The sequence below is a fragment of the Vidua macroura genome, chromosome 1, assembly GCF_024509145.1.
Source record: "Vidua macroura isolate BioBank_ID:100142 chromosome 1, ASM2450914v1, whole genome shotgun sequence".
Classification (NCBI taxonomy): Eukaryota; Metazoa; Chordata; class Aves; order Passeriformes; family Viduidae; genus Vidua; species Vidua macroura.
This window is the reverse complement of record NC_071571.1, coordinates 21359869-21374580: the sequence shown is the minus strand read 5'-3', so window position 1 is coordinate 21374580 and position 14712 is coordinate 21359869. Positions and strand designations below refer to the sequence as shown.

Sequence of the window (14712 nt, the reverse complement as noted above, 5' to 3'; positions counted from 1 at the left end):
CACGTAAGAAGAGGTGAATTTGCTCGGGGGTGTGGATATGAAATCCATTTATTTGCAATTATCTACAAGGGAGTCTGATCTAAGCTCCTGGAGTCTTAAAAGCACAAAGGTGCAGCACCAGCAGGACATGATACACTTTTAAGACAAAAGGTACAAAACAATAATGCTCAATTACTTAAGCACAAGAACATGGGGTAAGGAACATTCTTTACTCAGTAAAAGAATTAGATTTTTTTTTTCTTTTAAATGAGCATCACATATTAGGGAAAAAGAGGTCTGAAGAAAAAGAGCACTTAAGCTCTTCATCAGGACTACTTAACAGAAAGTTACACAGCACAGACAGTGAGTTTAGTAAGGCTTCCCGCTACCTTACACAAGGATCATTTTGTGTGCAGATGACGCCACGCTAAGTTAAATGTGCTGTGAAAAACACGCAGAAATAAGACAAATGAGGTGACAATATTTGACAGTTGGCATTGAAAGTAAATTTTGAAATATTCCAAGTAAGTAACAGTAACAGCAATCTCAGAAGGCAGGAAGGGAATGGGGGAGAATAGAGACACGCTCTAGATACAAGCACACCAAGTTGTGCAATTAAACACTCAAAATTCAAACAAAACTCTGCAGATGTAGTTTTAATTCAATATCTAAACACCAGCAGATTAGTTTCAGGTTAGTATCTTCTGAGAGGGATAAAAAGGTTTCTGTTTCAAGGTACTTTCTCCACAGCTCTGACAAACCACTTAACCAGACTCAGAAGAGAATTTCTTCCCTGTGTTCTAGATCTAGAAAATTTGTGTCAGCTTCAACAATAAAATATGCAGGGTTTTAGAGGGATTATCCTGATATAAAATCTCACTCTCTCTCCATGCAGAATACATAGAACCTAAGTTAATAACTCCAAATTTTGGGTTTTACTTTGAAGGTCAGGTGTTTTGTCCTGTAACTGCCTAACTAATTCTAAACTAATTTTATATAGTGTCATATGAAGATAAAAATAAACATTAGCTGACATGCAAACCCTAGAAGTAATTTGCTGAGCTGAATTTGTAGCTTCAAAACCAATGCTTTGGAGTTAAAGTACAGAAAGGATACTGTGGTGGGCTGTCCCCAGATAAGAGCCAAACACCCACACGGCCTTTGGTTTACGCCCTCCCACAGGATGGGGAGAAACCAGAAGGAAGGCAAGACGTCTTGTGAATTGAAATAATGACAGTTTAATAGAGAAAGCAAAAGCTGAAGGCACAAGAGAAGCAAAAGGAAGAATTCATTCACTACTTCCCACTGCCAGACAGATGTCAAACCACTTCCTGTGAAGCAAGATCTCAGCATGCATAATGATTGTTAGGGAACATAAATGCTATCACTGGAAGCATTCTCCCTTCCTCCTCCTTTCCTTCAGCCTTTATTGTGGAGCAGAACATCATATGGTGTGGAACATCTCTTTGGTCAATTGGGGTCACCTGTCCTGGCTACGTCCCTGCCCAACTTATCCACCCTCAGCCTCCTCAGTGCAGGGGAAAGAGAAAGCCTTGAGGCTGTGCAAGCAGTGTTCAGTAAGAACCAAAACACTGGTGGTGTTATCAGTCCTGCTTCAGTGACAAAGTGCAGCACCATATGGGCTGCAAGGAACAAAGTTAACTCCATCCCAGCCAGACTCAGTATGTTTGTAAACAAAAGGCTGTGAATAGGACTGCATTATCAGCTCTCTTCTGTGGCCTTACCTCTCCTCATATAAAACTCAACTGCCAGATCTGTAACTATGATTAGGCATCTAGTGATGCATTACAGGGCCAGCAGGTACTTAAGAAATCCACAGGTGTCTAACTCCCAATATTGCAAGAGATATAGGATGATCCGCTCAAAAGGAAAGAGCTGCATGTCACACTGAGAGAGAAACATATGCAGGGGAAGGTGCAAAGCTTTGGGGTCAGACCATGGAACTACCTCCTCACCTGCCCCACCCACAGCCTAGAGAATGGCCAGACACACAGCCTAGAGAATGGCCAGACACACAGCTCCCTGGGCCACACTTCTAACCCAGACTAACCTTTTTCCACCTTGACTTTTAAGAATAATTACCAGTATTTTTAGCCACTCCTGAAAATTATACTGGCTTCTCAAAGTCTGTCTCTGAACTTCCTTTTGGATAATTCTGGAGCCTGAATAATGATATTTCCCATAACTATCCAGGAGTTTTCCCTGACAAATAGTTACTGAACTGCTTCTAGGTTAACAATCCTCAGCAAGCAGTTCCCATCACAGTTGGCAGCTCTGTTGCAGTGCTGCATGAACATGGCTGGGACAGACAGGCTGAAGATTGTGTGGCTGTTTTCATGCATCCTGAAGTCTGAACAGATACAGCCTTTGCAGACCATCAGTGGCTTTGTCCAGAACCAACAGAGAAAGCCCAGTGGCAGATGCAGGCAGCTCTGAGCATGGCCTGCCAGGGCACTCCCCAGGAGGCTGTGACACCACCAGCAGTGCGGGAAGGAGGAGCAGGAAACATGCCTGTGCCCTGCAGCCTGCTGGGAATGGTGGCAGAGGGGGTGTTATGGACCAGATGAAGCCTGTACAGTGCTTTGAACTACCCAGGGCAAACAGGTCTTTGCAAATTCAGAGTGCTGGCATGTGCCATTGATGTTAGCACTGCACTCCCATGAAACCCTAGTCTAAGAGCTGAGAGATAGCTTTTCATTAGACCGTACTAAACTCTGAAAATTCTTTGGCTTGAGAACTTCATTTATAGTCTTTTCCCTTCCATTCAACCAAACACCTATCAGTATAATTCCATACCTAAGAGTATACTTAAAAGCTACACCATGACATTATCTACAGAGCTTTACATGGAGCAATGATAACATGATAAAGCTCACATAAATAAAATTTCTACATATTTTAGGAATAAGAGATATTTTTAAAAAGCAAAATGTATTTGATAGTGCTTATTAATTCATCTCCGAAGGAAATTATTTAGTGATACTTTTCATTCTTCTGATACTTAGTGATGATGGTCATCAGTGTGCTCTTGGGTGTATCCACAGTTCAAGCTATTGCAAATACTTTATGCATTTGTCATTCCCCAGCATCACTCAAAGTAAAAAGGAAAAACAAGCATACTGCTTTAGATTTTGATATATATATGGTGTATGTCTCATCAACTGTACTCTATGCTGTAAATGCACTGGCATGGATAAATTATTCCAGTTCTTACCTTGCCACTACTCCTAAAAATACTTTTGTGAATGAAGCAGAAAAAACTCAACCTACAACTTACCAATTTAGCTATAATAAGTGCATCATTCATTAAGTCCAACAGGGGAGTCTCTGTATGAATATTGTAAAAGGAATAGGCAGCTTTGAGGCTTTTATGAACAGGATGATGCATCACTGTTGAAGGTAATGTGTAGAAACTGAGGAAGTCTGTTAAAATACCATTTGAACCCTATAAAAAAACCAAACCAAAACAAGAAAGTCCATTAGTAAGTAATCAGTTACTGGTTAGGCTAATGTGACAGTTCTACAGAAAGCAATAAATGCAGCAAGGTTTGTGTACTGTAAGTACTATGGTATAGCAGCTAGTCTTAGCTAAGATTTGAGGAAACAAACATTTAGATTTTTCTAGTCTATTACACCACTAACATTTTGACACACAATTGTCAAAGCAGTAGTTTTCTATAGAGAAAGCTAACAAAGCACACTTCCACTGAAAGTATTGAAGCTTTTTTTCCAACCGAACTAGTTTTTAATAAAATATTCTTAAAATATTATGGCTATTTTAAAAATCTGATGACATTCATACCAAAGAATAATTTTCTCATCTTTCTAAAAACAGAGAAAAAAGTATACTGTGCTGGTATTCAAAACATTAATAAAAACTGCCCAGAGTATCTCCAAGAAAATAAGGTAAAAGAGACACACAAATACTTCTTAGATCTGCACATTACAAAGATGACTTAAAGGTCTGACAGTAGCTTCTCCAGGTCACACTGATCTTAAAAAGATTTTAAGCACTAGCAAACGTACACTTTGTATAGTAAAAAACTAGTCCAAGAGACAGCATAAAACAAGTAAGTGAAGACTGTGCTGTTTAGTTAATATGGCACTGTTAGTGTCACATTCATGCTAATCGTGGTGCTTGTGAACTCTCCTGTAGGCTTCAACTCACAAAGCAAGCCAAAAACCAAGTCAGGGAGCAGGGCAGAGGGCAGGGAAAAGAGGGAGTGGAGAAAGAAGGTGGGACTATAAATTAGACCATGGGAAAGTCCAATGAGCACTAGGCCCACTACAAAATAAGCAGAAAGCTAAGCTTGGACAATAAAAACTGATGGCTTTTATTTAGCTCTAGGTTTCCTAATTCAGCTGAGGCTCCTGCACAAATTCAGGTTACAGTTACGCTGACCTTCACAACCTACGGCTTTTCTGTGAGGAGAAGGTTTAGGGATGTTAGTCCTGATCATTTTAAAATAATATTATCACTTTAAGCAAAGTAATACACTGTCTAAATATACTGTCTACAACTGAATTTATATGGACTCAAAGGGAAGGGTGTATCTTTCCACTAGCTTTAGTGCATCTATTCCAAACATGTCTGGGAGATTTCCAATCCAAATGCTAATCTATTCCTGCACTCCTTATTTTGAGAGAAGCATTATGACCAATTCTTTGGAGGGTGGGGGTGGTAGATATGTGTGTGTGTGTGTGTGTGTGTGTGTGTGTATATATATATCTCCAAATTCATACACATATATACACATTCTTTTACTGGAAAAAACACACTTTACTGAAGCAAACCATTAAAAAACATAGTTCCTCCAGCAGGTGCCTCTAAAATTAGTTTTTTTAAAACAGAATTTTGTAATGGTGTTATGGCAGAAACATGTACACGTGGGATAATGACAGTCAATTCAAACCAAATCCTTATCTCAGTCATGGCATAATTTTTCCTTATTTCTAGAAAATAAGGTTTGAAGACCACTGCTTAGTATCATGTCATACCTCTGTATAAAGGAATCAAGAAATGCAGGTGGAAAAGTTGATCTTAAAATATGTAGGGTTCTTGTCAAGATAGTGATTATTTTGATATTCCAGATATTCTAGGAGCGCTGCAGTTTATCACAGCCAAACATATTCTTATTAACAGAATGTAATACAAAGAACAAAGCTAGTACTCATGGTATCAAATTCTACCTATAATACACATATTTCATATTGCCTGCATTCCAAAAACTTGATGCTGATATGAACTAGTCTGGCACTCTGAGTGCAGAGTGCTCTGAACTACTGAGTGACACTCACACACATTAATATATATTAGAGCATATTTTACCTCTACCACATAAGTGTCAATAATATGATCCCGAGGCAGGAACCAGTGGGCCACCTCTTCTTCATCCATCACAGGAGCAAGATTAAACTGTTTCAAGTAAGTATTGATTAATTCTTGTACTGCTTTAGTATCTTTTTGTTCCATTGGTCTCAAACCTGAAGTCTTTGTGGCCTTAGTGTAAAAAAAGAAAAATAAATGTTAAGATGTTGAAAGGAAAACTGCACACACAGCAAAGGCTGAAAGTAGGTTGCAGAGTCACTCCACTTGCTATAATGCATTCATTATTAGCCTACTTTATCCCAGCCACCTAATTCATTATGCTATTTTACAAACAGCTTTCAATCAGAATTTCCTCTCTTCTAATTATTGGGACAGTCTGGGGCACTTAAATCTTTTAATTTCATTATTGAAACAGCTTCATTTCTCCAGAGAAAGACATACCATCACCAACTGCCTACACTTTGTGCAGTTTGTTTTTTTTTTTGTTTTTTTTTTTTGTTTTTTTTTTTTAGGTCAATCTATTTTTTATCTTCTTCTAAACTACCTGAGGCCCAGACACAGAAACAAAACAAAGAAACTTGCATATCAGAAGTTATCTCAAGACAAGAACACAAGCAATTCAAACTTATGACAATTCTTGACTGATGACAGTCAAGCTATACATCAGTGTCAGCTGATTAAGTTTAATTATAAATTATTTAACTAAAAAGATTCTACCTATTTTTAGCATTTGTAAACTTCCTTGCTAACAACTTTCTATGCAGGCACAACTGCTATTCTGGTAACAAGAAAGCTTCTCATAACTTACAGCTGCCTGAAATTAAAAACCTATTTCAACAAATATTTTTCTGACTTCAAACATCAGAAAAGGAAAGAATTACTTTCTAGTATTATGCAATTGTTTAAACAAGCAAAAGTGATTTAAGTTTTCTTCCCATCTTTTGCCAGCCTTCTGGATATTTCCTTTTGGGGAGGCTAATGCTTACTCTCTTAAGTGCTCATTTATCCTGCCTCATCTGTCTGAGCTACATACTTGGGCACGTACCACATTAATCATAGCAAAGTTGATTGCAAGAGCAGCCAGGTAGAGACTTGATTACTGGAAGCCTGAAATTAGTGTAGCTGATTATGCTTTGCCCAAAAGGCATTATTCTGGGGGAGATGTTTATTCACACGCTCTGGGAGTCAGCAGCCAGATGAGAATTCAAGGAACATTTTGCCACAGCTCTGGCCTGTGTATTACATTTCAGCATTCCTGCTTTTCCAGGAAGCCTGGGACTATGGTTTGACTCCACAACAGTACATCATCTGTATTTTTAAATGCCCTTATTCCAGAAGGGTGTACACTTGACATACAGGAAGGATGGAAGAAAAGCAGCTGGGGTGGAAGCTCTTTTTCCCCCCAGTAATGCTCAGAATTGCCACCAGTAAGTGACTATTTGCAATCCCAGAGGTGAGGAAAGTGTACAGAACTGTGCTAAAATTTGTTTCTCTGGGCATGTAATCATGCAACTCTCCAGCGTTAGGATCCCAGCTGGTCACGAAAAGACAACAGACACAAATATACTCCTGTCCTGACTCTAAATACTGACAATTTTTAGTTCTTCCAGAAAACTCCTTGCTCAAGAGATTAAACACTTAGGAAAAAAAACTTTTATTTTTTGTATCTATAGGTACATGCACAGCCTTTAGGGAGGGTGATATTTATTAATTACAGTATTTATTACACCTGAAAACCTTTTTAATTCAGGCTGTTTAAGTGATTATGAATGATTAATTCTCTTAAAGGGAGATGAGCTCCTAGTGCCAATGATATTCCAAGGACACTAAGAAAGGAGGTTAAAATGCAAGAAACAGTGTTTGGTGCGAAGGGACAGGATAGCATGGACTGAATGGACAAATTCGTTTGACAATAGTGTTTATAACTGCCTGAAACTGACAAAAACAACCCTCAACAGCACTTAATCCCTTTCTCAGGAAAAAAAAAGCCTCCAAATAAACCCAAAGCACAAGATCTAAAGAGAAATCACCAGAACAAGGATTAAATCTTCATTTTCCATTGAGAAGCTCCCAAATCCAACCTAAAAATAACAAAAATCCTGAGGTATGTGGGCTCCTACATCACTCAGTTTTGAAAGCTGATTTTAAAAGCACCTATTTTCTATTTGTACTTCTGTGTACAGTGTATGTTTCCCTTAGCTATATTTTATGGATGAGATAATGATATATTATTTGTTTTCCATAATTTACTTCTCTGTTGAAACTGGGTTTTATGATAAAGGAAAATGATCAGGATACAACTGCTATTTCTAATGATTCTCTGTAGTTATATCTTTGGTACTACAAGTAAGATCCTTATTCTTTAATCACTTCCTCAGTTGTTTCCATAAGCAATGTTACTAGAGTCGCCACCAAAACCTACACTTGAAATTGTATATTACACTCTCCAGACTGTTAAAAATGTCTTCAAGATTTGATGGAAGCTATATTTAGCTGCTCAAGATTAAAACCCAATTAATTTGGTTATTAATTCTTAAGCTCTGCAAACTGCTGTCCTGCACGCAAGGGAGAAGCTGCACGTGCAGGCACAGGTGGCACCAGGCGGAGCAGGAAACGAGGCTCTCCCACAGCAGCAGGAATATGGATCAAGGCATGGCATGTGCTTTATTCCAAGGGCTGCTCAAATATCTGAGCACTAAGAGAATCTGCAGCATCAAGTCAAATATAGCAACAGACACCATTCTCCAAAATCAGATAAATCATTATAAATACTATGAGTGAGGAAAAAAAAGTATTGTTTTTAACCAGAAGAGAGGGTTTGTTTAAATAAAGAGAGGTTTACTGATAAGGTAGAGGTAAGAGATACTCTGCAATCCCTTCAAAAAAGGTAGCTTTTACAAGCAAATAAATTGTTTTCAGCCATAAAGCTCAGACTAAATTCTACAGGCTATTAATTACAGCAATGAGATTTTTTAACAGTACGTAGCATTTACAGTGACTTGCTCTGTCATGGAAATGCACCCTAAGGCTTTTTACAAGCTTAACTATTAGCTGAAAACATGAGAAAAAAAAATTTACTAACCTAGCTATGCCAGAATACTTGCTTTTTACTAGACCATGCAAACTAACAGTGCACAACATTTTGAAGTGGCTTTTACTGAGCCTGCTCAATGCAGAAGAACAACACTCTCTGACAGCACAGAAAAAAATATGAATTAGAGTGGAATCAACAATATGATTGTATTCAGCCAAGTTGCTGATGGATTTCTCTGAGAATTTTATGACATGAACTGTTGATTTTCTGTTACAGTAAACTCTTATCAGATTAAACATATCGAGAATAGTCTTATGCATCTTCAACTCAATCCCACATGTTTGTGAAGTCAAGCTTTCTGTTTTTTTTTTTTTTTTCCTTTGTTTAATGATTTTAGGTTAAAATTTGTATTTTCTCCATAGAGATCCAGATTTCCAGCAATAGTCTCTTCTGTTTAGTATAGCCCTTAAGGTCCTTTTCATCAACCAGAGATTATTTTTTTAATGTCCTGCATGCACTGCCTTTACACAGAAAAGCCTGTGCTGTCAGAGACAGATGGAAGGTTATTTTGGGCCTCACAATAACTGTGGGGATTCTCTAGATGTCATATTGCTTACATCAGGAAGTCTGTAGAGCTTCATTGTTCTTTGTAGAGTCATGTTTCTACTTAAATGTGAAAATTTCACCTCCACCAGTTTTCTGGGATTTAGTGATCGATGCCAATACCTGGAAATAGAACCAAATCATGAATTTAAATAGTACTTTAAGTGTCAGTGTCACTTGCATCCATTGCTCTGCTTTCTTGCTTCCTTCTTTTCAACTCTTCAAATTTGTTTCTAAGCAAGCCTGTAGTACATCTATAAGAAGGCTGATTAACAAAAAAAAATATTAAGGAAAAGTTATATCCAAGAAATAGCTTTTAAAACAAGCCTGCTATCACAGTATTCTCAATCTAAGCAAATGCTTTTTGATACAGAATGAATAAGCACAGGGCTAAACATTTTAGCATTTGTCACAGCCCTGAAAACTCACCATACATACATAGCAACATTTATTTTCTTGTGCAGACAGCACCCTCTGCTCATGTCTGAGCATTTTTTTTTTTTTGAAGGAGCTCTCCCTTTCCTAGGAGGTCATTGTGCAACAGAGCATCTCTGGTTATTCTAACACAGCATAGCTTTTTATTTCCCCTCGCCCCCCATCTTTCCTTACAGAAACTTACAGGATCTTTGGTGTTGATAGGTACAAAACAATTTCAAATCAAAAGGTACTCTGTCCTCCAGAAGTCTAAACAGCTGAACTAAAAGTGCAGGAACTGAACTTTTCCAAGTAGAAATAAAATCCATTCCAAGCAAATGGAATTATATTTGACTGTAACTCTTCCCACATGGTAGTGTTCCTGTATTTATCAAATGCCAATAAAGTCCTCCTTTCTCCAGGAAAGATGAAAGTATTTCAAAAAAGCAAATCATACAATTACCAGAAACGCTCTGCCATCTCTGGCAAGCAACCAGGTTAACAGGGAAGTGTCCCAGTAGGGACACAGGCCATTTGAAAAACACAGGTATACTATGTTGCCACTGCTAGCATGGCTGCCACCAGAAGGTCAACAGAAACATCTGTTAGTCTATTTAAAGTATGCTAAACAAACCACAATTTTTTTTTAAAAATTTTAGTCCAAGAAGCTATTTCATCCAAGGCACTGGGAGGGAAGGGGGAAAAAACACCCCAACACAAAAAAACCCAACACTAACAAACACTCCGGCCTTCAGGTTAGTCAAGGCCACAACATTTAATAGCTTTGAATTTTATCCTTTTACTGTTTTTAGACAGTTTTGTTAAATTTTCTTAAAAATTACTGTTATAGGAACCAATAATATTAAGAACATCACCTAGGTTACCTGCAAGTGGCCACAGGTTTGGGAAGTACCACTCCAGCAGTGTAAACAGCCTGAAAAATTCCTTCCAAGTTTACTCTTCTGGTTATTTCCCGAATCAATACAGGTGCCACCCGTTTAGACCTCAGTTTCTTATGGACACACAGAAAATTGATTTCTACCATTTTCTTCACACTAAAAAGACATTAAGTAGTTAAAAAATTAAAGAGAGTTACACATTACATGTTTCCATTTTTATAATTACAGCTGTCCATATTGTGACAGAAGAATTTGAAGTAAAATAAACTTGCCTGTGACAAAGTACATCTGCAATGAACACTAATCTATGCCTATGTGACAGCAATGATAAACTGTGCAATATGCAAGCTATCTCTAAGAGGTTTGCAATACTTCTTTTCCAAAGCTCTATCAAGACTTAACTGATTGCTTTACTTTAAGATGCAGTATAGCATCTAAGCAAAACTATGTGGAGTCACAATGCTTTATGTTTGTCAGTGTATGAAGACTTGGCAAAGAAGACCAGCTGATCAACTATAAATGCTTTTCAGCAGGGTCAGAAAACTGTATGGCATTAGATGCATCATTCGTCACTAAGAAAACTCTTCAAATAAATATTGGTGCTCTTCACCTTGTTCTCTCTTTTTAATTTCTCCATAGCAATGGATACCGGTTTAAGGTTTGTTTTGTGGCATTATTCTTTAACAAATACAAAAGTACTGGTGCATTTTACCTGTCATAAATACGAATATTTGCAGGGATGGCACTTATGAATCCTACCAGTTTTTTGTTTGAAGACACTCTAACCCCGCAGTGCCATTGCGGTAACCAGCCCGGAGGACGCAATGCCCTAGAATTGATGACAGAAATAATTACAAATTACTGCCTAAGAAGATGTAATAAAAACACCCTTCATTGCAGTCCAGCCAGAACAGAATGTGGAACTTGCTACTCACCACAGAAGAAATTCAGGTGAATAATCAAACCTAAACATATTATCATCATCTTCTACGTAATTCTCATTTAATAGTGTGTATAACTCCTTCAGCTGAAAACATACACAAAAAAATCCAAAGACTTATCCACATATCAATCAGAAAAAACTTGAATTATTTTAGATACATATAAAAATTGTTCTACTTACAACTTCAGCATTGCTAAGGTCCAATGTGTCCCACATAAAACCCTGTGGCAAAGAATATGGCTCTAGGCGGACATTGTCCTTATCTGGTTCAATTGCACCATGTGAAGTTATAACTTCATCTTTTGAGGGAGGATGAGAAAAAAAACAAAACAAAAAACTATTACATTGCTAGCTTTCCTGATACTTCTGTAAACTGCATTTATTTCACATCATGTATTTCCTCATAATTATGTGAATGGAACAAGAAGCTTTTAAAAAATGCTGAAAAAATTATTATTATTAGTTTACACTACTTCTCATTTTCATAGATCACATTCAGACTAATGACTGTCTCATCAAAATATTTATAGATATGCACAGAACCACTCCATCTCAACTGACACCCTGCATTTCATAACACAAGAGACAACAACTTATCAGCACACGCACAGCATTTAGCCAGCCATGAGATCCACAGCCTCATCATGAGAACATGTACTCACAGCTAACAAGCTATGGCTCAGATCCTGTTTACCACTGCCCTGAACAGACCTGAACTCAACAGGATTACTCAGGAGCAGTGACATAGCAAAGCTAGGGCATTTAAGAGATACTGGTGGTATGTGAAATGTGTTCCAAAAATCCTACTTGAAGGCATGCTTTCTTCTCTTCCCTTACTTTACAGCTCAGTCTTCCTGCACTAATAAACTGCAGCTGTTCCTCTTCTAAGGAGCAGCACCTACTAAATCAAAGAATCATTTAGATTTGGAAAGGACCTGTAAGATCACTCCAATCACTAACCATACACTGCCAAGCCCACCACTAAACCATCCTAGGTTTCATATCCTAGGCATCATATCTTTTCAATACCTCCAGGGATGGTGACCCCACTACTTCCCTGGGGAGCCTCTCCCAATTCTCAACCATCCTTCAGTGAACAGATTTTTCCTAACATCCCATCTAAATCTCCCCTGGCACAGCTCCCCTTGAGGTAGCTTCCCCTTGTCCTAGTGCTTGTTAGCTGTAAGAGGCTGACCCCCACCTGGCCACAACCTCGTTTCAGGTAGTTGTAGAGTGATAAGGTCTGCTCTGAGCCCCCTTTTCTCCAGGTTAAACAACCCCAGCTCCCTCAGCCACTCCTCATCAGACTTGTGTGCAAGACCCTTTACCAGGTTTGTTGCCCTTCTCTGGACTCAGTCCAGCACCTCAATGTCTTTCTTGTAGCATTGTCTTTTGAATGAGATTACACTGTAAGGGCTTTGGACCTCCTGATTTTCTCCCTGCATAACCTCAACATCTTTGCAGTCCCTTTGGTGGGGCATCTCTCCATCCATCCTTGGGCCTACTCTATGATCTCAGCAGTTCCGAGTAAGCCTTGACCAAACCAGCTGGGCAGTGAAATGTCCCTTGACCATTAATAGGAGCTCCTGCACAGTAAAGGTGTGAGTGACACTGACTGTATCAGGATCATCATTTGCCTGAAAAAGGTGGGGAACAAGGGATAATCAGTTATTCCCTAATAATCAGCTATTCCCTGAGAGCCTTGGAACACCATTTACCTAAACTGTAGCCCAAGTGAAATGGTACCATTGTTATGGGATGGGATTTTTCTGCTTTTTTTTTCAAAAAGCAGTTACCAATGTGTGTTACCACCATGGTGGAAACTTACTGATTATTAAAGCAAATTACCTTGCAATCCTATGAAGAGTGGTCCTAAGTGAGGCCCTTTACAGTGCCCTGGACTGCAGTGGGCTGCACCAGCTCCTCCCTCTGAGAGGGATGTCTTGCAAACCCTCAAGTCTGTGATGCACTGAAGACTTGCTGTGGACGAGGCCTACACTGACACCCTCCACTCCTCAAAGCTCAACCCTTCCTGCTGAGAAATGCAAGGGACTCAGTGTATGTCACTGGGCTCAAGGGGAATTTTTAACAGGCACCTTTGAACACGGTAGCATGTAAACAACTCTCTGCCTGTGTGCATGCGTTGAGTTGAGCATAGTAGGAATGCTGTTATCTAGAATCTATAATTAAGTCATTCTTATAATTGTAGTAAATCCTACGTAGGTTGAAGTCCTGATGAGAACAACAGCTAGTGATTGCAAGACTTCTGCCAGATGTTTAAAAAATATTTCATTTGCCTCTTCATCCTGGCTGGGAGGTCTAGAACTGACTCACACCACGGTATCTGCCCTGTTGGCCTTCTCCCTGATTCTTACCCATAAACAATCAACTGTATCGTTATGCCATCATAACGGTAACTGTATCGTTAGCCATCATCAAACTAGACAGTCAAAGGTTCCCTTGAGTATGAATTTTTCCACATGATGCACAATCCTGACTATAGTTATGACCTGCCATCCAGTTTGGAAGGTCATAATTATTAGCATTTTTAAGCAAACTCTGAAAAGTACCAACAGCCCAATATTACTGCCACTAAATGGCAGGTTTGGCATAACTAAAGGACCTATTGCTAATAATTTTAACTTAAGGCCAAAGGATTCTGAAGTTAGTTTACTGCAAAGATCCCTACAACATTTTCTTGAATTGACAGATTATTTTTTCCACCTAAACACATAAAGCATATCAACTAGTGATGACTTCCCAATCTGTTCATTCAGCAGATAAAGAAAAGCTTAAAAAAATCTGTGTGATTAATTCATAGAGACTGTTGGACAAAACCTCACTGACCAAATTCAATGAAACATATTTCTACTGAACAACACTAGCAAGTAATTTTCTTAGCCACTGTATGGGCCTTTTTAGACTGGAAAGTGACAGACTCTCCTCTCTATCTAAGATACATTGATTAGCCTGAACTGAACTCCTGGCACTACTGCACAGACACCTGAACTAGCTCTGGAAAAGCTTGATTATGGCCAGAGCATTTTTTGATTTACACTTTAACTTATTTTGGGTAGGGTCTTTCTCCATTTAGGCTGGATTGCTGGTGACGATTACTACCATTACTTTATGCAGGTATTTGGATAGAGTTTGCACAGGGTAAAGCCATGGCAGGTCAATTCAACCCAATCCAAAGGAAAATACTGTATCCAGGGACCCTGCTCTGGACTTCTCTATGCAAGAAAAGTCAGGAAGAAATAAGATTGCTATGGATTAATGTGAAAAGCTGCCTGTGGCAAGAGAGTGAGCAGAGTGCTCCTGTGCTTTAGATTCTACCTTATTTCTGCTTATTCTATTCCAGTCTCCAGCACAATGGAGAGAAACCTGCAGCACATAGCAGCACCAGCTACTGTGCTGAGAATGTTTTACTTGTGGGGCCCCCAAGGTATGTTCACACTGAAAAGCTGTAACTGCTTAACTTGAAGATAAT

General features: G+C 38.7%; 1 protein-coding gene across 4 annotated transcripts in view; it reads right to left on the bottom strand.

Moving 5' to 3' along the window:
- The window catches only part of NMT2 (N-myristoyltransferase 2), a 34734-nt gene that overhangs the window by 5377 nt on the left and 14645 nt on the right, over window positions 1–14712 (bottom strand). For all 4 annotated transcript variants that reach the window (XM_053991202.1, XM_053991223.1, XM_053991208.1 and 1 more), the window contains 7 exons: window positions 11403–11521; window positions 11215–11306; window positions 10992–11108; window positions 10265–10435; window positions 8981–9089; window positions 5330–5500; window positions 3278–3445 (listed from right to left, as the gene is read on the bottom strand). In XM_053991202.1, the coding sequence (XP_053847177.1) occupies window positions 3278–3445; window positions 5330–5500; window positions 8981–9089; window positions 10265–10435; window positions 10992–11108; window positions 11215–11306; window positions 11403–11521 (947 nt within the window). The remainder of the gene's footprint in view (window positions 1–3277; window positions 3446–5329; window positions 5501–8980; window positions 9090–10264; window positions 10436–10991; window positions 11109–11214; window positions 11307–11402; window positions 11522–14712) is intronic.